This window comes from Mustela putorius, unplaced genomic scaffold (assembly GCF_011764305.1).
Source record: "Mustela putorius furo isolate JIRA1106 unplaced genomic scaffold, ASM1176430v1.1 tig00000929_pilon_pilon_pilon, whole genome shotgun sequence".
NCBI lineage: Eukaryota > Metazoa > Chordata > Mammalia > Carnivora > Mustelidae > Mustela > Mustela putorius.
In genome coordinates this window covers 1,484,734-1,505,186 of record NW_025421520.1, presented here as the reverse complement: position 1 = coordinate 1,505,186, position 20,453 = coordinate 1,484,734, and the positions used below count along the sequence as shown (strand labels likewise).

Genomic DNA, 20,453 nt, shown 5'->3' with positions numbered 1-20,453 from the left:
GAGTTGTTACAAAGACTTTCTGAGTTCAGGACAGAGTTGTTTGAAGACAATTTTTTGAACAGAATTTCTGTTCTTTGAGGGGTAAAAAACAAAGTGACACTACCTGCTGGTAAGCTGAGCCCTAAAAATAATGAAAACTCAAGGCATACTCTTTGCGTTGCAGAGAAGGGCTTAGCTGCTACTGGTTTTTCTTTTGAGAAAAAGTTATCTTTAATGGGAGATGAAAAGAATCCCCTCCGTGGCTCCTGTGTCCCCAGACACTATCGTCAGAGCATTACGTAGGCTGAGTCAGTGAACACAGTCACTCCAGGGCTGGGGCAGTTAAGGCTTCCCTTGAACTCCGCTGCTCTGCACCCCGTTCCGAAAAGTACTAGAATAGAATGTTAGATTTTTTTGTGTGTTTTCGTGCCAAATTTGAATTGAAGAATTCAAGGTAGAATCAACCAGAGAAGGTAACAGCATTTTGCCAACGGTTTCCTGCCTTTTGCTGGTTTTGACAGAATTGCAGATGATGAGGCCTGACTCCTTCGACCACCAACATTTTCATTTCTTAGTCTTACGTTGGTCCTTTCAGACTAATTTCTGTGAGAGGCTCTGTTGGCTGGTCACAGAACACAGAATTTTAAGTGGTTAGAGTCATCTTTCTTTGTCGCTGTGAGAATTGAGGTCAGCTGCTGAGCCCTGCAGTGACACTGCTAAAACAGTTTACGCGTTTATCAAATTTATAAACTCCTCTTGACGTGCAGTTTATAGCTGCGGTTCCTTTAGCCCTGTGCGGAGGTGGGAAGTCCTGGTTGCCATGCCTTTGTGTGCAGCTCTGCGCCCGCGGCTCACCCGCGAGGAGGAAGGTGTGTCGGGCAGCCCGGACGAGGTGCCTCACGCCTTCCTCATCCGCGCGCTTCTGTACGGAGGGAGAGGAGTGTGTGTTGTGATTGGTGTTCGCTTTCTCAGGGGCTGATTTCATGTTTCGGTTCCAGAAAGAATTTTTTTTTAAGTGAGAATTAAAACGACAGCCACGCCGTCACATAACCCTCGCCCGCCTCCGATAGTTTTCCCTGTTTGGTGAAACCAGGCTCCGGTGTTCTCAGAGCGCCCTTTCCCACCTTTGGGGGTTTTGTTTTGTTTCTGACTACCAAGTAGGATGGGTACTTTAGGAAATAATTTTGTAGTGCTTTAAACATCCTGGAGAACCCTGTTGTCTTTACAAATACAGCAGTGTTCAGGAGGAGTAACGGAGGGCTTCACAGAACTTGGTTCGCCTTCGCCCTGGGTCATCTCAAGGGAGGCGTCGTGGCCTCTGTGGAAGGGACGCGGCTCTCACCAGTTCCGCGAACTCGCAGGCTTTACCCGCGAACGCGGACCCCGCCCCCCGGGAATCGTGAGTGGCGGTTGGCCTGGCGCTTGCTCTCTCAGCATTTCTACGTGGTGACAAAACCAAGTGTTCGGCTAATCACGCTGAGATAAACGAGATCAGTCCCGTGAGAGGACGGAGAAACGATGCGGGGGTCACTCTAAGCGTTTACTCTAGGAGAGCAGCCGTTCTGGCCTGCGAGACGGTGCTCCCGGAACTGGTCCTCACTGCTCTTTCTTGTACTTTGTCTCTACATAGTCTGTTATGATCTCAGGTTAGTGGAAAATTCTTACAAGACACACGTTTACCGCATTGTACTTCACCACACTCGAGTACCCGCAGATCGTGTGCTGTCTGTATCCTGCACTTTGTATTGAACTTCTTGAAGAATTACCCAAAGGGCACTTGGGTGGCTCAGGTCTCTATCTCAGGGTCCTGGGATCGAGCCCCACATCGGACTCTCTGATCAGCGGGGAGCCTGCTTCCCCCCTCTCTGCCTGCCTCTCTACTTGTAATCTCTCTCTCTCTCTGTCCAATAAGTAAATAAATCCTAAAAAAAAAAAAATTACCCAAGATGTTTGATTTTACTTATCAGATTTTACATAGAAGATTTCAGATAAAAAGAGATTGTTCCTTTATATTAAATATAATTTAGTCTTGCAGTTGGCTTTCGCAATTTGGACTATATGTACTTTTTTTGGGTTACAGTAATTTAACTGAATGTCAAGAATCTCCATTCAGAAATGTCAGACTTTACCCTCCGTGGCCTTCAGCCAGCTAATGTACATACAGTGCTCAGTATGTGTGTGAGGTAGCGTGTAGTCACCAGGATTTCGTGTGACGGTCGCAGCTGGTGCACCCTGAAACATACGTGGTCCTGTGAGACAGGGCCTGTTAATCTGCTGTCTTGCCCTGGGACAGCTGTCGAGGGTGACTTTTAGGAGCATCTCTATGTTTCTAAGCAGTTACCGACTTGATCTTTTTAACATTGGGTTCAGGGAACCTGTTCACGTGTATCACCTATTCTTAATTCAAGTGTAGACAATAGAGTGTGTATAGCAATTTTGTGTGTTTCTGAATGTTTACTTAAATAATTTTTTGAGTTACTGAGCATGTGTATAATCCTTAAGGTTTGATCTGGCACGGGAAAACATGATGTGGGGGACAAGAGTTAAACCCCAAACAAATGTAACGTGCCCTCCTTACAGCTGTTGGGGTCTGCCGAAACTCGATTGAGCCGCACACCGAGTTAGCCCAGCGTTTGCTTATTGATGGCTCTATCTTGCCTCACGTCTGAACCCGCTGGTTCTCGAGTCCGACTGCTCACGTAGCGGGGGCTCCAGGGAGCAGTTACGAACGGTGGACTGGCTTCCCCTCAGATGAACTGAACTGGCTCTTGGGGCCTTTGCTCGGGCCTTCACCAGCAGGAGAGCTCAGTGTGTGGCGCTAAAGAACCACGGGCCTCAGGGCGCCAGGGGTCAGTTTGGGCCGATATGTATAACCTTGGGCCTCAGTTTGCGAAGTTGGGCTTACCCAGGACTTAGGTCCTGTTTAAATCTAAAATTTCTTCAGTTTTGGGCGCCTGGGTGGCTCAGTGGGTTAAGCCGCTGCCTTTCGGCTCAGGTCATGATCTCAGGGTCCTGGGATCGAGTCCCACATCGGGCTCTCTGCTCCGCAGGGAGCCTGCTTCCTCCTCTCTCTCCCTCTCTGCCTCTCTGCCTACTTGTGATCTCTGTCCATCAAATAAATAAACAAAATCTTTAAAAAAAAAAATTTCTTCAGTTTTGGGACAGTCTTCTGTCGTGGGCATATCTGTGCCAGAAAACTGAATAAAATTGACTGGAGACAGATGCGTCAGATCTCAGCACTGGCTGTCTGTTGTCCCAGTTCAAATTCGTGACCCCAGTCTTCCTGACCTTCTACGCTCGCCAGTCTGTTTCCATCATTTTAGTGCTTACCTCCGTACACTTTCCCCCTCGGTACTAAGTGTTTGGGTGGCAGTTGACTGTGTGATCCTGAAAGTGGGTGCGGGGAAAGGGGACATGGTCAAAGGTGTTTTGGCATCACAAATAGAGTCAAATTTTCATGGTTTCTTAAAATTTGTATTTTTCTTATGACTTAGAAGATAATTGGTTTATTTTTTTAGTTTTTAAAGATTTTATTTATTCAACAGAGAGGGAGCGCGCACGCGAGTGTACAAGCAGGGGGAGCAGCAGGCAGAGAGAGGGAGAAGCAGCCTCCCGCGGAGCAGGGACCCGGGGCGGGGCTCGATCCCAGGACCCTGCCATCTCGACCTGAGTGAGCCGAAGGCGGTCACTCAATGACTGAGCCCCCCGGGTGCCCGGAAGAGAACTAGTCTAAATGAAGGAGGAAAGTGCTTCTAGTTGAGTTTAAGACGTGGGATTCGACATTTCTGAAAAGTTTGTTGGGAATTGATCCAGGGTTAGCAAGTTACCATGTGTCCTCCACTCAAGTTTTAATCTCCTATAAATAGCAAGGACTTTTTTTGTTAAAAATATATCCTATGCGGTGTTTTGGATCTATTTACATTTTTTGAAAAAGCGGTATTTGGAGTATGTATATACTGAAAAATTATTTTGTATTTATTGAAAGTTAAAATTTAGTGAGGTATCCTTTATTTCCTCGGGTGACCCTGTCTGGGACTCATTTTCAAGGTTGGTTTGCTGTCAGGTGTAACTTGAGACTTGCTTTGTCGCAGTGACTCTGCGGACGGCGTCCTCGGCGTCCTCGACACACTTCCTGAGGCCCATCACTCTGTGCCTCACACTTCTCCCTGTCCCTCTCTCTCTCTCCTTTTTAAAGAGGGTCACTGATACCAGGGCATTAGTAAGTAACACATGATCCTTCCTTTTTTATGCTTAGAATGTGAGAGTAAGAAGGGAGGTGCCCTATACTGAAACTTTTTAGTGTTAAATTTCACAGTAACTTAAAAGCAGAAAGTAAGTTACAGCATTCATTCCTTCATCGGTAGTTTAATATTTGTGACCTGTGGAGAGTAAATGACCTCAGAACCAGAGGTTGAGAGATGATACCAAGAGACAGATGGAGTTAGGCAGCCCTGGCTCTGCCCCTTGGCAAGCCTTGGAGCAAGTCTCTTACCTTCGGCAAAGCTGAGTGTCCTCTGCTGTGTGGTGGGGAAGGTCATCCATGAGGGTGTCAACATCCAGGGGACAGTGTGCACAAGCTGTAAGTGAACAGGGGCTGCCAAGTCAATTCGCTTGTATATTGGTCAGAAAACATGTCTTTTGCTAACAGTTGTGTATTATGTGTAAATTTCAGCCCAGTATCTGTTCAGTCTGAACATCTTTAAAGATGCTAATATAGGGGCACCTGGGTGGCTCAGTGGGTTAAAGCCTCTGCCTTCGGCTCAGGTCATGATCCCAAGGTCCTGGGATCGAGTCCCACATCAGGCTCTCTGCTCAGCAGGGAGCCTGCTTCCTCCTCTCTCTGCCTGCCTCTCTGCCTACTTGGGATCTCTGTCTGTGAAATGAACAAATAAAATCTTTTAAAAAAAAAAAAAAAGATGCCAATATAGGTGGTTACGAAAATGGAAAGATGGCTGAGATGTTCTTCACACAAGATGGTGGTGCTTCCGTCTCTGCTGTTGGAAGAGCGTGTGCTTACACGGTGTGCTCCGTGGGCTCCGACCTGGCCCCGTCCCAGACAGGACCGCACGTGCAGCGGAACTCACTGACACCCGCTCTGTTCTTTAGGGGAGCGAAACCAAGAGACTTTGGAGATTGAAGTGCATTAGGTCAGTGAGCACACTCTGTCATGACTGTGGCGTTGACCAGACAGAGCCCCATGCTCGGCTGGTACTCTGCCGCAGCTGCAGTTGGAGGCAGTTGTCGTGAGCCCGGAAGCCCCTGGCGAGCACAGCAGTCCGGAGTCTCGGGTGACCACCTGCAGTTCACTAACCTGAGCTCGCTTCTGCCGATTCAGAAAGGATATTACTGTAGTATCGGGACAGGCTTCCAGGTGCCACAGGGTAGATGTCATCACTAACTTGATGAGAAACAGCCCTCCATCCAGAAGTGGTACCCAGACCTTGAGACGTTCATACTGATGTCGTTCCGTCTGCATTGGGCGTTACTGTTTCCTCTGTCCCCAGGCCTCTCGCCCAAGTGCGGGGTCCACATTCTAGTGGTCTGAGGTGTCAGCCAAGGACCCTTTCTCACCCATTGTGTTGGACACGGAATTTTTGGTGTCCTGAATACCAGAGTTCGCGTGTTGTAAAAGAAACATCTGTGTTTCTATCGTATAGGGATGCCGAATTGTGGAATTTTAATGGGAAATCTCTATTAACAATTGAAATTATGCAATCTTGTTTGTCTTGGAAATTTATCGTGTTATCCTTGTTTTAGTCCTTACCCAAGTTCTATTTTATCCTAATTCCGCACCCGGGTTATATTTCACTTGGCTAGAGGCGGTGTGCATAGAGGCCTGGCTGACTTTTTCAGAAAATATTCTCATGGTCTTACTTCAGCTACATAGTAGTAGTTGTGTGATCAAATCCTGTTTGTAAAGGTTTAAGGCTTTGGATTTACAGTTTTACATTGGTTTATCTTGGTTTATTACAACGAACATTTGTATTTAATATGAAATATCAGGTCTTTTTTTATTGTTTGTTTTTAAAGATTTTAATTATTGGGGCGCCTGGGTGGCTCAGTGGGTTAAAGCCGTTGCCTTCCGCTCGGGCCATGATCCTGGGGTCCTGGGATTGAGTCCCACATCGGGCTCTCTGCTCAGCAGGGAGCCTGCTTCCCTCTCTCTCTGCTGCCTCTCTGCCTACTTGTGATCTCTGCCTGTTAAATAAATAAATAAATAAAATCTTTAGATTAAAAAAAAAGATTTTAATTATTTTAAGAGACCAAGCAGGTGCCTGCATGGGGGGAGGGGCAAGGAGAGAGGGAATTTCCAGCAGAGCCCACTGCGGGCTCGATCCCAGGACCCTGAGACTGTGACCTGAGCTGGAATCCAGAGTTGGAGACCCCATCATTGGGTCTTTTTTAAATACGCAGGGCCGTCAGTTCATCACCATTTCTAAATTGGCAATTGGTTTCTGATGCCAGGTCAATGCTCGAATGCCTCCTGGCCCTCCAGGAAGGTATCTGGGACTGTCTCCCTCGGGGGCCTCCTGCGGACCCGGGGAGGGGCCGGTGCTCACTGCAGGGGCATAACGAGCGCCTGAGCCGTGGGGGTGCGGGGATGCTCCATGACAGGGTAGACTGGGTCTGTGTGCAATACCCCGGCCCCAGACACTGACATGAGGGAGGTCCTGGAATTGTTTTCCGTGTTTTGACAGGTGTCAGAGATCCTTCCAGGACACTTCTTCCCCTCAGTGTTCTTGTAGTGTCCTTTCAGGAAAATACGAAATGATCTTGCTGTAGGGCAGACTTCCACGAAATTGCTGCATACTTGGAGATTTCTTGCCTATTTATAGCTCAAACTAGCTAATACAAGTCCAAATTTGTGTTTGAAAACTCCATTACGACCTCCTTTGTAGTCTGCCTTTGACATATTCCCGGTAATTTTCCTCCCTTCGTTAGCACTCACTCCCTGCTTTGTATCCAAAATTCATTCCTGCAGTCGCCAGACGGGGTACGTCTCTACGGCCTGACTGTCCTGCGCTGTCGGCCTGAGCTTGTTCATGTGACTTTGCCGTCTGCTTCCTCTGCAGGTGATCACCAATCTAGTGAAAATGCTGAAGTCCAGAGACACGAGGAGAAATTTCTGCCCTCCAAATCACTGGCTGTCGGAACAAGAAGACATTAAAGCAGATAAGGTTTACTGAAAGATCCTTCTAATATTTTTCTGAAAAAGCTTTTGTCTTTCTGGGGACAAGGATAGATTCTTTTAAATTGTTTCATTTATTACTTACTATGTGACTAAATAGTAACAGTAAACTTTTTTATTATTAATTCTTAGGTCATAGAATCTGTAGCAGTGTCATTGACTTAAAGATTTGTCCTGAGTTCACTGTTAGACCTAATTTTCTCCTTTAACCACAAATTATATTGGAGCCTAGTGGTTCTTTGTTGGGATTGCAAGGGGTTTTGCTTTTATTGGTGTTTTAATTGTCAATGTGTATTTAATAGCCTTTAGAGGAGAAGGGGCATGTCCTTGACTTTCTAAAGGAACAGAAACAAATTTGAATATTACTTAGATCTAGACCTAAAGTAGATTCAGCAGTATAAATATTTTTAGAAATCTAACAAAGGTCATGAACTATTTGAATTTTCATTCTTACTTGTCAGAAAAGGGCATGGTTCTGTTCATTTCAGGGTCTTGGGGACGAGGGCAGGGAGTAGAGGGTCTAGAACAAAGAAGACCGTGAAAGCATTTAAGGAAAGAAAGCAGTGGTTTTACTCCAGTTTCATGCTGGGTGTGCACAAGTCTTTAGCGATGTGGCTAAAGCCAGGTTGCGGGCCCCACAGGTCACCCAGCTCTACGTCCCGGCTTCCCGACACGTGTGGAGGTTCCGGCGGATGGGGAGAATCGGCCCCCTGCAGTCGAGCCTGGACGGTGAGTTCTCTGAGGTCTGGCAGGTTTCTCCTTAGCCCGGGGTCGTGGGCTCTCCTTTACATACTGGGAGATCCTCTCCTTTTGGTGTACTGTTCTGAGATTTCTTTTGAACTGTTTTTAGTGGGGGGAGGGGCAGAGGGGGAGAGAGAGAATCTTAAGCAGGCTCCATGCGGAGCACAGAGCCCGACACGGGGCTCCCACAATCCTGTGTCATGACCTGAACCGAAACCAAGAGTCGGAGATGCCCCTGGTGTTCTATGATTTGGGGTAAATGTCTCCTTGATCCACCATCTGGAAAAGCCTGACTGCTCCGGAAATTATCTCCTGCACCTTTGGAGGTGACCCCTTTGCCCAACCAGAGCGTCTGGCAACCACTGACTTGCTTTTGTCCTGATAGCTTTGCCTTTTCCAGCATGGCTTTAAATGGAACCGTCTGGTGGGTAGCCTTGTGAGTCTGGAAAGGAAAAGTCCAGGCATCCCTCTGAGACAGGCCGGCCTGACTCCAGACCACTGCAATAAAGTGAACGAATCAGACGAAGTTTTTGGTTTTCTAGAGCATGTAAAAGTCAAGTATGCAGGGGCGCCTCGGTGGCTCAGTCCGTTAAGCCTCTGACTCTTGAGCTCAGCTTGGGTCTTGATCTCAGGTCGTGGGTTCAGGCCCTACATTGGGCTCTGTGCCGGGTGTGGAGCCTACTTTAAAAAAGAATGTTAAGTACGTAATAGCACTACGTCTAAAAAAACGCCGTACATACCTTCATTCAGAACACTTTCAGCCAGGAGATGGTGGCTGTCATCTGAGTAGTCAGTGACCGGTAATTACTGATCACAGATCCCATAACAAATAGAAGTATGAAAAAGTGTGAAATACCGCGAGAGTTACCTGAGTGGGACACAGAGACCCGAAGTAAGCAAGTGCTGTCAGCGCGGGCCTTCCGGCAGAGTGCGGCGAAGTGAGGTCACGTGTGTGAGAGCTTGACAGAGGTGTCCCTGTGTGTTGCAGTGGGTTTGGAGTCCCTGCCTCTCTCTGTGTCGGAGGAGCGACAGCTGGCCATCCTGACTGAGCTGCCCTTCGTGGTTCCGTTCGAGGAGCGGGTCAAGGTGCGCACCGCGGTTCCTCCGTCGCTTCAGTGCAAACCAACACCAGCGAGGAAGGCTCGGTGTGGCCTAGTGGCTCGCTGGTCATGTCATCGCTGTTTTTCTCACGAGATTGCAGTCGCTGGTGGTGACGTATAAGAGCGTGGTCTGACCAGATGCCTCTGCGTAGACTTGACAGCTGTAACTAGTTTAAAGGCCTGTCACAGCGTTGTCTTCTTATAATGGGGGGAGAAGGTCCTTTTGTCTAGTAAATTTTGCATTGTTTTTGAAAATGCACTTTTTTTAATAAGATATGCTGTGTACTGTCTGCTGGGTCGTTTTTCACCAGCACAGCCTCACAGAAGAGAGGGGAGCAGGAGTCTGGCGATTTCTGACCAGTGCACCTGTTTTGAGATTTAACATGTTTTGTTTGTTGTATTCATCAACTCTGCAAATTTCTAAAAACTAGTAGAGTACTCTTAAGTATTGGCTTCGGGAGGGTGATTTTAGTCCCGCCCGCTCCGTTTATAGGATGAGCAGGAGTTTCTTTGAAGGCTGCTGGAGCGGCCGGTGGCAGCCCGGCACTGCGTGGCTCCTGCGCCCCCTCTGCTGGCGGTTAGGGACACGGCCGGACCCACAGTAGTCCACAGTTTGTCTCTCCTCTCCCCGCTGGGTTTTTCTGAAGGGTTTGCAGAAGAGAATAGTGAGTATATACTACAGCAGGGGAGTCTTAAATTTTGTTCTAAAAGGGAGGAAAAGAGCCATGTTACAAATACGTAAATACTGCACCTTTCCTGAGAAGGCATAAAGTCTGTATTTGACATCTTGGCTTTTAAAATTTGCTTCAGAATTTATAGAGATAGAAAAGTTAAGATTTATTTAACAGATTTTCCTCTTGTTGCTTATGTTTATAACAAAAAGTCTGTTGCTTACATAACCTGACAGCTTCCCCTGTTTCTCAGATCTTTCAAAGGTTGATTTATGCAGATAAGCAAGAAGTTCAAGGCGATGGTCCATTTCTGGATGGAATTAATGTCACAATAAGAAGAAATTATATTTATGAAGATGCTTATGACAAACTTTCCCCAGAAAATGGTACATATAATTCTGTCTGTGTATCTGTGTGTGGCAGGGGAGGCGAGGGATCATTTTAGAAAAATGATGGCTCAGTCATTAAGCATTTGCCTTGGGCTCAGGTCATGACCCCAGGGTCCTGGGATCGAGCCCATATCACGCTTCCTGCTCAGCGGGGAACCTGCTGCTCCTCTGGCTTGTTCTCTCTCTCTTGCTCTCTCTCTCTCTCTCTGGCAAATAAATGAGTAAAATCTTTTTTAGAAAGAAGAAAAGTGGGGCGCCTGGGTGGCTTAGTTGGTTGGACGACTGCCTTCGGCTCAGGTCGTGATCCCAGAGTCCCGGGATCGAGTCCCGCATTGGGCTCCCAGCTGCATGGGGCGTCTGCTTCTCTCTCTGACCTCCTCGCTCATGCTCTCTCTCACTGTCTCTCTCTCAAGTAAATAAATAAAATCTTTAAAAAAAAAAAATAGAAGAAAAGAGAAAGGTAATCATTAAAGCATTAGTGTCTGTCATCTTGTTCTGTAATGACTTTTTCAGTGAAACGTGCTATGTCGGATTCCGTAGGTGTGTGTTATCCAATAACACTGGCAGTTATCACAACAGGAGCCTTTCAAATACTGATTTTTTTTTTTTTTTAAGCAAGAAACTTCACCCATGAATGTCTGTGTCTAAAATTCAGTTGACAACTTAAAACCGGTGATGGGCAGCCGTCGACATTCTGTACTCCATAGGTAGCCTACTTCTGTGTTGTAATCTCTGAGCCACACTTAACGGAGCAGAAGAAACCGCGCCGCAGACAGACCCCGCTGCGACGGGCGCGTGCGTCGGTGGCAGGAGGCCGTCGCTCAGAGAGGGTGATGCGGGTCGCGTTTAGAGCTCAGCGACATGTTTGACCTCACATGAATATTGGACACCCAGTGTGAAACTTGTAGCATTATCATTTATATATGGATGCTTTTAGCTTCAGAATATGGTGTCCTTGATACTGGGTGAAGTTGGGGCTCCGTCAGTGCAGGGAAGGAACGGTGGATGCGTAGCGGCGTCTGGCGCAGCTGTAGGAGATGATGGGACAGTGTCAGAAGTGAAGGGACAGTTGCTTGTTCTAGGGGAGCAGAACCTCATGTCCTTTTTTCCTTCAAGAGCAAATTGGGTTATGCTGCGGGAATAACAGGGCGAGCCGCAGTCGCTGGCCCCGTCTGTTCCGGGCTAGTGTGCGAGGACTTGACGCTCATGTGCTGTGGGTATGTCGTGCAACCTGTGTGGCAGCCCCAAAGCTGGACCCCACCAGCCCAGTCCTGGTCCCCACTGCAGGGTCCCCACTGCACCAGCGCGCTCTTGCCCAGCAGAGTACGTTTCTGAGTTTTCTGCGTGAACGAGGGGGGAATCTGGCGCTTTGACTTCAAGCCCAGCACACTTTTGAAAACAGACGGGGCCTCCGTCTGTGGGGATCCAGTTCCCGCAGATCAGCTATTGTCGCTGTGCGTTGTGTCTGCCGCTGGCCAGGCTCTGCACGCTGCGGGACCGCGTCCTCGTCCCTTTTCCTCTCAGCCAGCTGCTGCGCAGTCGGTGCCGGCTTTGCGGTGGAACCTGGGGGGACTCCGTCCACAGACAAGACGGTAAACGTGCCATTGGCTCCAGACTGTTGAGGGTGGAACAGGCGTGGTTGATGCCGGAGGGGTTCATAAAGCCGTGGGGCTTCCGAGAGGGGAGGCGGCCCTGCAGGCGAGGGGCAGTGCTGGCTGCGCTGTTCCCGCACGCCGATCCTGCGCACGCTCGGAGCAGGCCACCCCCCAACGCACTGGAGCTGGGGTGAGCCCCCCGGCCAACAGGGGCAGGTGTGTGTTTCAGCGGCTTTAAATTAACTTGAACCCCATTTCACATAGATGATGTTTAAAGACATTACTGTCTGATTATCTATAATAAGCCCCACATTTCCCAATAAATCCTGAAGCGTAAAGTGATTCAGAATTTGGTCACCCCCTAACTGCCCAGATGCACGCTCATAGCTGCACCGAGTTTAAGGCATTTGGAGAAATCTCCTAATCGTACGTTATGATGCTTTCCGTCTCAGCCCGTGTTCTCTAAGTCAGGCCTTAGGAACGTGACTTATTTAAATTATGTGTTAAAATTGGCATTTTGCTAGCTCTGGAGAGTAGGAAAGGTGAACATCGTCTCGGAATTACTTCTGGGAAACCGGGGTGAGCTGCCGAGCCCTGATCGTTTGCACAGAGGCAGTCGCTACGACGGCCCTGCCTACCGTCTTGCCCTCGCAGCACGTCCAGCCTTTATGGGCTCTGACCGTCTCGTGTGCGTGTCTTCTCGGCACGGTCTTCTTCCGCTCTCTCTCTTAAGATTTTATTTTTGTAGTCTCCACACCCAGTGTAGGGCTTGAACTCGCTCCCCCAAGACCGAGCCAGCCGGCTGCCCCTCAGGCCTGTTTTCTGCAGTGTGGGTGTCGGCCCCGAGCACGATGGAGCCGGCTGCGGGAGCTCAGAGACGCGGAGCCATTTCTCTTCTTAGTGGGGAGCCTAGCAGGTGCCGGTGCGCAGCTCCCGGCCCCAGACTGCCGCGCTCCCATCGCCCCCAGTGCCAGCCACGGAGAATGGTCATGGCGGCCCTCCGGACTACGTAGCTCTTGGAATCGTCGCCCATGAGCTTGGACGAGACTCTGCCAGAGCCGGCCCTGAGCCGTTCTCTGGTCGCTTCCCGACAGCCTTGCCTGTATGGGCTCTTGAGTGGGAGCTGGTTTCACTTTGTTACATCGTTTTCCTGAAGAAGAAACTATGATGGTGTCAAATCAAATAACATTTTACTTAGGGGGTTTTCCCTCCCCTTGAAACCTTCATGTATAAGTAGATACTAAATTGTGTTTGGAAACAAGTAGTGGCAAGATATCTCAGGCGAGGTTTGCTTCTGAAAATATCACTGAGCCGTTACATGGCACTCTTCTCAGAAATGCGCTCCAGGGGACACAGAATCTCAGTTCCCGCCAAATCACGGGGGGGACTTCTGTGATTGGCTGCTGCGTCTGCAAAGACGACACACTCCCAGCCCCTTACTGGTGCCACAGGGGGGATGAGTGTGGAGAGCCTGGGCCATAGCTGAGTGTCACCCTGACAACATTTGTACACTTACAGTTTTGACAAGATCTGCCGCTGCCTGCTGGCGGCTTGAGAAACATGACACATGACAACAAAGGCTTCTGTTCCTCCATGAAACTGGGTATTAAGAAGAACATGTGCAGCTGAGAAGTCCCCGACTGCTTTCTGAGTTGCACCTCCAGTCATCCACTTAGCTTTCTTTGGGCATCTTACCTGGGCCATGAGCTTGAACGTATGTTGTCATCCTCCTCATCGGAATTCGTGCGGATAACGTGCTCAGGGAGTCTGGCCGGTCAAAAGCATGTTCTTCATGTAGCCATAGTTAAATTTTAAACATAGAGGAGAATATGGTATAGCATAAAAGCCTGTGCTTTGTAGGCAGTAAACCTGTCTTTAAATTATAGCCCTTTACAGCGTTAGCTGTGTCTTTACATACATAACTCGACCTTCCTTGTACTTGGTTTTCTCACTGCAGAATGAGGATAATTCTTTTTTTTTTTTTCCCTCAAGTTATTGTTTAAATTCTCGTTTGTTAGCGAACAGTGCAGTGCTGGTGTCTGCAGTGGGCTTCAGGGCTTCGTCGCTTCTGGGCGACACCCAGTGCTCCTCCCAACAGAAGCCCTCCGTAATGCCTGCACCCTTTTAGCCCATCCGGGATGGGGATAATTCTTAACCCAGCAGGTTGTTGAAGGACTTGAAGTAATGTGTGTGAAATTCTAACGTCAGTTCTAGCTCGGGTGAGTAGTGGGTGGTCGTTATTCCTTACAAAGGACAAAAGCAGGCCGTCGGCAGATGGCTCCGGTCGGCCTGCCTCCCCTACTCCCGAGCGAGGTGCCGGCGTGAGCGCCGAACTCGCCGGGCACGGCTTCTGCCAGCTCCTTGGAGCATGAAGTCTGTGCTGCCAGGCATGGTGGGGAGATATCCGTCCGGTAAATCGGCGTGGCCCGGTCTGAGCCACGTTCTAGAATAGTCACAGCTGGCTTCCGGGACTTCAGGAGTACTAACACTCGCCCACTGCCGTGTTCAGGCAGACCCGGGGCCAGCTGGTCTGCACCCCTGCCCCTCTGGCCCGCGGCCCGCGCCTCTGCCCCTCCCCGCCTCCTGAGATGCAGAGCGCCCACGGGACGGGAGGTGGGGGGACAGAGATGAGGACGCGAGGGTCACTTTCTGAAACCTGCAGCTTGACTGAGCCTGTCCAGTGCAGACCACCTGCTTGGGACTCTGGCAGAACACCTTCCCTTCCGTTGGCTTGTGGTTGGGGTCTGCGTCCTGAGGCTCTTGTGGCACATTGTAGGCGAGTCCAGCAGTCCTGTCCTCTGGAGGACCTGGCTGGACGTTCTCTTAGACACCAGCCATGATTAAGCAGCTTCACAAATTTGTCTTGTTTTTCTTTGTGACACACTGTAACTGAACAGACTTACACGCTTCTCAGCCCAATGACACTATTCGGTGAAAATGTGGACTCTGGGCTCTGACTCCTGCTCCGCGCACCTCCTTCAGAGACTCTGTACTGTTACCCTTTATTCGTTTGTCTTTTGACTTCCTCGGTAATAATTTCTGTTCCCCTAGTATTTTTCTTTTTCTTTTATTAACATAGGATGTATTATTTGGTTTAGGGGTACAGGTCTATGGTTCATCAGCCTTACACAACAGCCAGCACTCCCCACAACACACACCCTCCCCGGTGTCCATCACCCAGCCCCCCACCTCCCACCCCCTTCACTCCAGCAATGCTCAGTTTGTTTCCTGAGACTAAGAGTCTCCTCTGGTTTGTCTCCTTCTCTGGTTTCGTCTTGTTTCATTTTTCCCTCCCTTCCTATGATCCTCTGTCTTTTTTCTCAAATTCCTCTTATCAGAGAGATCATATAATTGTTTTTCTCTGATTGACTTACTTCGCTTAGCATGATAACCTCCAGTTCCATCCACATCATCGCAAATGGCAAGGTTTCGGGGGGGGGGGGGGGGGGTTGATGACTGCGTAGTATTCCATTGTGTATATATACCGCGTTGTCTTTATGTGTTCGTCTGTCGATGGGCATCTCGGCTCTTCCCGCAGTTTGGCCATAGTGGATGTTGCTGCTGTGAACACGGGGGTGCACGTGCCCCTTCGGATCCCTGCATCTGTGTCTCTGTCCCTCATACTCTTATGTGCTTAATCCCCTCTGCCCTCTCCGCATATTGTAGACTATTTTAGATCGTGTCATAGCCTTTAGACTGTGAGGGATAACTTAATCCCGTCCTGGGCACTCGGTTTCTCCTCATCTGCATGCGTAATACATGAACGTCTTCTCTCTCTCCCATTGTCGGCTTTGGGGGACATACAGGTCCAGCGGGCCCATCATCTGTGTGTGTGTGTTTTAAGATTTTATTTATTTATTTGACAGACAGAGATCACTAGCAGGCAGAGAGGCAGGCAGAGAGAGGGGGGAAGCAGGCTCCCTGCTGAGCAGAGAGCCTGATGTGGGACTTGATCCCAGGACCCTGAGATCATGACCTGAGCCGAAGGCAGAGGCTTTAACCCACTGAGCCACCCAGGTGCCCCTTCATCTGTTTTATTTTGTGTTTGGAGTCCTGCACTAATACATCTTTAACATTGTTGCTCCTTTTCCCAAAACCCCCCATAGTACCGGCTTATTTTATTGCCTTCTTTTAAAATCCTTTCCCCCCCCACCCCCGTTATCCGCTCGTTTTTACAGAGCCTGATTTGAAAAAGCGGATCCGTGTGCACTTACTGAACGCCCATGGCCTGGACGAAGCCGGCATTGACGGTGGCGGTATTTTCAGAGAGTTTCTGAATGAACTGCTCAAGTCAGGCTTTAACCCCAACCAGGGCTTCTTCAAGACCACTAATGAAGGGCTCCTGTACCCCAGCCCGGCCGCTCGGATGCTCGTGGGAGACTCGTTTGCGAGACACTACTACTTCCTGGGCCGGATGCTTGGAAAGGTAAGGGAGCTTTGTGTGCAAACGGACCTTGGACCGCCGGATGCAGAAGCTTTTCCTTTCTGTGTGGTTGCTGCCTGCTTCGTTGAAGGTTTTTGCTCAGGATTACCGACCTTATCCTGGTGAACCCTGAGCAGTGTTCTTTCACATAATAACTCAACGTTTCCTCGTTACACGTTGCACACACAGGAGTCACACGCATAAATCGCTTGTATGGCACAGAAAACCTGGGGAACGTGTAACGTAAAATCCTGTCTGTCGAAGTCTCTGGATATCTGTCTCTTGCCATCAGTGTGCCCCCTGGAAGTACTGTGAGTCTCCCCATCGCTCTTGTGGATAGCGTTCAAGGGGTCCTCTGAAGGCCCTGTGAGCTTGCGGAGTGCTGCACGCGAGGTAGAAGCGCACCGGTGCCGCACGCGGGCCGAGCGTTGTGTGTGCTGTTCGCAGACTCCGGGAGAATGGCCATTAAGGATGAGATGACAGAAGTGCCCTGATAACCAGAATGCTGCACCCCTGCCGACCCACACACACAGTTCTCCCTCTCCTGTAAATGAGGGGAAACGATTTGTGAGCGGTGTAGCCTCGTGGAAGCGAGCCGTTTCCCGGTGAGACAGTGATAAACCCGGGCAGCCTGCTACAGGCCTTCGGGGGGACATACCACCACCACAGACCGGGCAGCTTAGGGGACACAGACATCTGCTTCTCCCAGTTCTGGAGGCTGGAAGGCCATGGTCAGGATGCCCTGCGTCCCATTTGCTGGGGGCCCTTGTCCTGGTTCATCTCCAGGACAGCCTTCTCTCAGGGGTCGCTTTGATGAGGACACCAGTCACGTTCCCGAGGGCTGCACCCTCCTGACCTAATCACCTCCCAAAGGTCCCACCTCCTAATGCTGCCCTGGGGTTAGGACAGTAGCTTGTGAACGTTGTGGGATGCAAACATTCCCCCCCCCGCCCCCCCGTAGCATTGCCTGTGGGTGTGCCTGGTAGGAGCTGCAGGCCTGGATACCCCATCTAAATCAGGCCCAGCCGACTGCTTCCCTGGGCGTCACATGCAATCCAAAGACGGAATTTGGTTTTTTTATTTTCTTTTTCATTGATTACTGACCTTTCTAAGTGGGGTAGTGTTTATATGCAAGGTTGTATTTCCGGGATACTTTGTTTCGTTTTGTTGCAGTCTTTGTACTTACATAGATGCCAGGTGCACGGCTGCTGACCCCAGCAGCACGCGGCTGACAGACATCCCGGTAAAATCAGTAATTGAGACTTGGGTCTGGACTGCTCTAAATGAGGTGGGAAATCATCTAGGCTCTTTCCCTGGGAAATGGAAAGTCGGTTCTCGATTTTTTTTTGAACGAATGATTCATGGCACTCACCGTAACTCTGGTGACAGGGAAAATGTGATGTGTCTGGGGCAGTGGGCAAGGACCCCCGGGGTCAGACGATTGCGCACGAGCAGCCACTCTGGTGGCAGTGACACAGGTTTGCCCCAAACCCACTGTCTGACCCAGAAGCCCACTGTATATCCCGAGAACTGAGGCGAAGGCTGGGGAGAGCGCAGTGCTTGGGCCCCAGGGGGGGCCCGCTGCTGGCCCACCTCACTGGAAGGACGCAGCCCCTTTCTGTCCTCCCCACCAGCCATGCTGGCTCCTTACGGGGCTTCGGCCAGCCGCCAGCTTGAGTTCAGAAGATGCCTTCCTTGTTTGTTTGCATTACGGGGGTCTGTCTCACAGCGTAGAGACAGGGTCACAACATATAATGGGTCTGTAAAGGGTCACAACATATAATAAGATCATTATTACATAAAACGTACATTACCCAAGAATCATTGGTGTGTTGTTACAGATAGATACATGTTTTCCATGGTATTTGGGGGAAGTTCGTTAGCATCTTTGGATAGTCTGGGAATGCATTTTGGTTCCCCTCTTGAAGAGTGGGATAGTGCTGCGCACTCAGTATTTACTGTCCGCAATGTCCGCGTTTTGAGGGACAGATTGGATTATGACACTAGAATTGACATCAGTGGGGCTTCTGCAGGTTGACAGGTATGACTAGAGGTGATGCGCTGGGACGGAGGGCAGCCAGCTGCAGCCTCTGGCCAACTCCACCCACCTCCCACCTCGTTTTAGTAGTTAGAAGGAGATTATTAGAATTCCAGTAGGCGTCATTTACAGCGCACGCTTGCTCTCCCTGCTATGGCAGCTGAACAAGCCCAAAGAAAGCATGTGCTCTTGGGCCATTTCCAGGACGGTTTGCTGACCCTGCTGGAGGGCCAAGCCAACAGACAAATGACAAAGAGCCATGGTGAAATCTTTGGTCTCCATCGGGGGGGTCATGGAAAATCATTGTTTGAGCAAATGACTGAGACTTACTACATTTGTAAGGGGACAGCATGGGGCACATGGGTTTCAGAGGGGGAGACTCAGACTTAAGGGTCTGGGACTGTGCCTGGGTCCTCAGCAGTGCTGGCCTTGCTCATAGCAACGTGATGCTTCGAGGTCAGGGAGGGCTGAAAAGTGACCACGGGACCGGTCCGCAGGGCTTTATGTCCCTGGTGCTTTTTCTTAGCACCACTGTATTGAGATACGATCCACACTCCTGCAGTCGGCCTGCCGGGAGCGCGGGGTTCAGCGGCTGGCTCGGTCCATGGAGCGTGCAGCCCTTGATCTTGGGGCTGTGAGTTCGAGCCCACCGTGGGTGTAGCGATCACTTGAGTGGATGGCGAATGAATGATTTTCAGGTGTGCGATTCAGGAGTCTCCGTGTGTTCAGAGTGGTGCAGCCATCACCGCTGTCAGACTCGGAGCGTTCCTCTCCTGTGTCTGCCAACACTCGTCCTTTCCCTCCCCAGACCGTAGGCCGACGATAACGACCCTTAGTCTCCGCCGTGTCCCGTTCTGGGCGTTACGTGAAATGGCACCTCACATACGTGGCCCATAGGGACTGGCTTCCTTCACCTGGAGTCGTGTTTCTGAGGATCGTCAGAGGCGTAGCCCGTGCGAACGCTTCGCTCCTGGTAGTGCCAAGTCTCGGTCCCTCCTGTGACAGCCACGTCCGATGTCCGCTCGTCAGCTCGTGGGCAGGGGTTGTCCTTGGCGATGTTCGTGGCCACATGGTCTGATGAAATGAGCTTGCTGTGCGGTGAGGAAGAGGGAAATAGTCAAGGGTGTCGGTGGCCTTTTCCGAAGGCTTCACTCTGGAGGGAAGGGGAGCCGGCACAGTGAGGACACGGTCCAGGAACGTGTGGGTGGGTTGGTTTTCAAAGCTGGGGCGGCTCGGTGCAGGTGAGCTGTCGGGGGGAGGAGAGGGGCGAGGAGCGGCCTAGCGGCCAGCCGGACACTGCGCGGGGCCGCGCTCCAGGAGAGCTGTCCGCGGGGCGCGGTGGGACCGGCCGGCACTGGCTCGGGGAAACCCGTTCACTGCGCAGTTCTCCTCGGTTTGGACTGGAGCGGCCGCCTGGGGCTTGAGCAGCTCTGGAGCCGGGAGGGAGGGGTTGGCATCAGCGGTCCCGAGCAGGGAAGGTGGGCCCGGGGGCGGCGGTGCGTGTGGACCGCGTGAGGAGGGACGGTCAGAAGGTGAGCTCTGGCTGCCCCGGAGCCGGCGGAGGTCGCGGCCCTCGGCGCTTGGGCACCCACGGGACCGCGGGCAGTGGCCGTGTGGGGAGGAAGGTCAGAGAAGATGGTGTGTCAGAAGGGAAGAGGTGAACAGTGACCCCCTGCTAGGAGGTCGGGGGGGGGGGGGGCCGGAAGGACACAGTGGCGCCCCCTGCAGGGACGTCCCGCCAGGGGGTAAACGGAGGCCGTGCCGTGCGCAGACTCAGTACCTATGGATGGCGGTTAGGGAGTCTCTTGTTCTTCAGGAAATAAGAAATCAACGTTGCTACATTGTTTCCTATGAGAATTAATCAGAACTGCCCTCATTTTCAGCTGTCGAGTAAGTTCCTCGCAGATATGCAGCTGCATTCCGTTCCCTGACCCTGGGAAACGGACCTGCCACTCTGCACCCTGGAGTCAGCCCATGTGAGAAGGGACTTAAAAACCAGTGCCTGGGGGCGCCTGGGTGGCTCAGTGGGTTGGAGACTCTGTCTTCAGCTCAGGTCATGATCCCAGGGTTCTGGGGTCGAGTCCTGCATCGGGCTCTCTGCTCAGTGGGGAGCCTGCTTCCTCCTCTCTCTCTGCCTGCCTCTCTGCCTACTTGTGATCTCTCTCTCTCTGTCAAATAAATAAATAAAATCTTTAAAAAAAAAAAAAAACAGTGCCTGGGGGCGCCTGGGTGGCTCAGTGGGTTAAAGCCTCTGCCTTCGGCTCAGGTCATGATCTCAGGGTCCTGGGATCGAGCCCCGCATCGGGCTCTCTGCTCAGCAGGGAGCCT

General features: G+C 50.7%; 1 protein-coding gene across 6 annotated transcripts in view; it reads left to right on the top strand.

Moving 5' to 3' along the window:
- UBE3C (ubiquitin protein ligase E3C) overlaps positions 1-20,453 on the top strand; it is a 110,543-nt gene that overhangs the window by 50,891 nt on the left and 39,199 nt on the right. For 5 of the 6 annotated variants that reach the window (XM_045086278.1, XM_045086277.1, XM_045086276.1 and 2 more), the window contains 5 exons: positions 7,053-7,157; positions 7,810-7,897; positions 8,898-8,995; positions 9,934-10,066; positions 15,843-16,090. In XM_045086278.1, coding sequence (XP_044942213.1) covers positions 7,053-7,157; positions 7,810-7,897; positions 8,898-8,995; positions 9,934-10,066; positions 15,843-16,090 — 672 coding nt within the window. The remainder of the gene's footprint in view (positions 1-7,052; positions 7,158-7,809; positions 7,898-8,897; positions 8,996-9,933; positions 10,067-15,842; positions 16,091-20,453) is intronic. The other variant, XM_045086280.1, reaches the window with a different exon arrangement.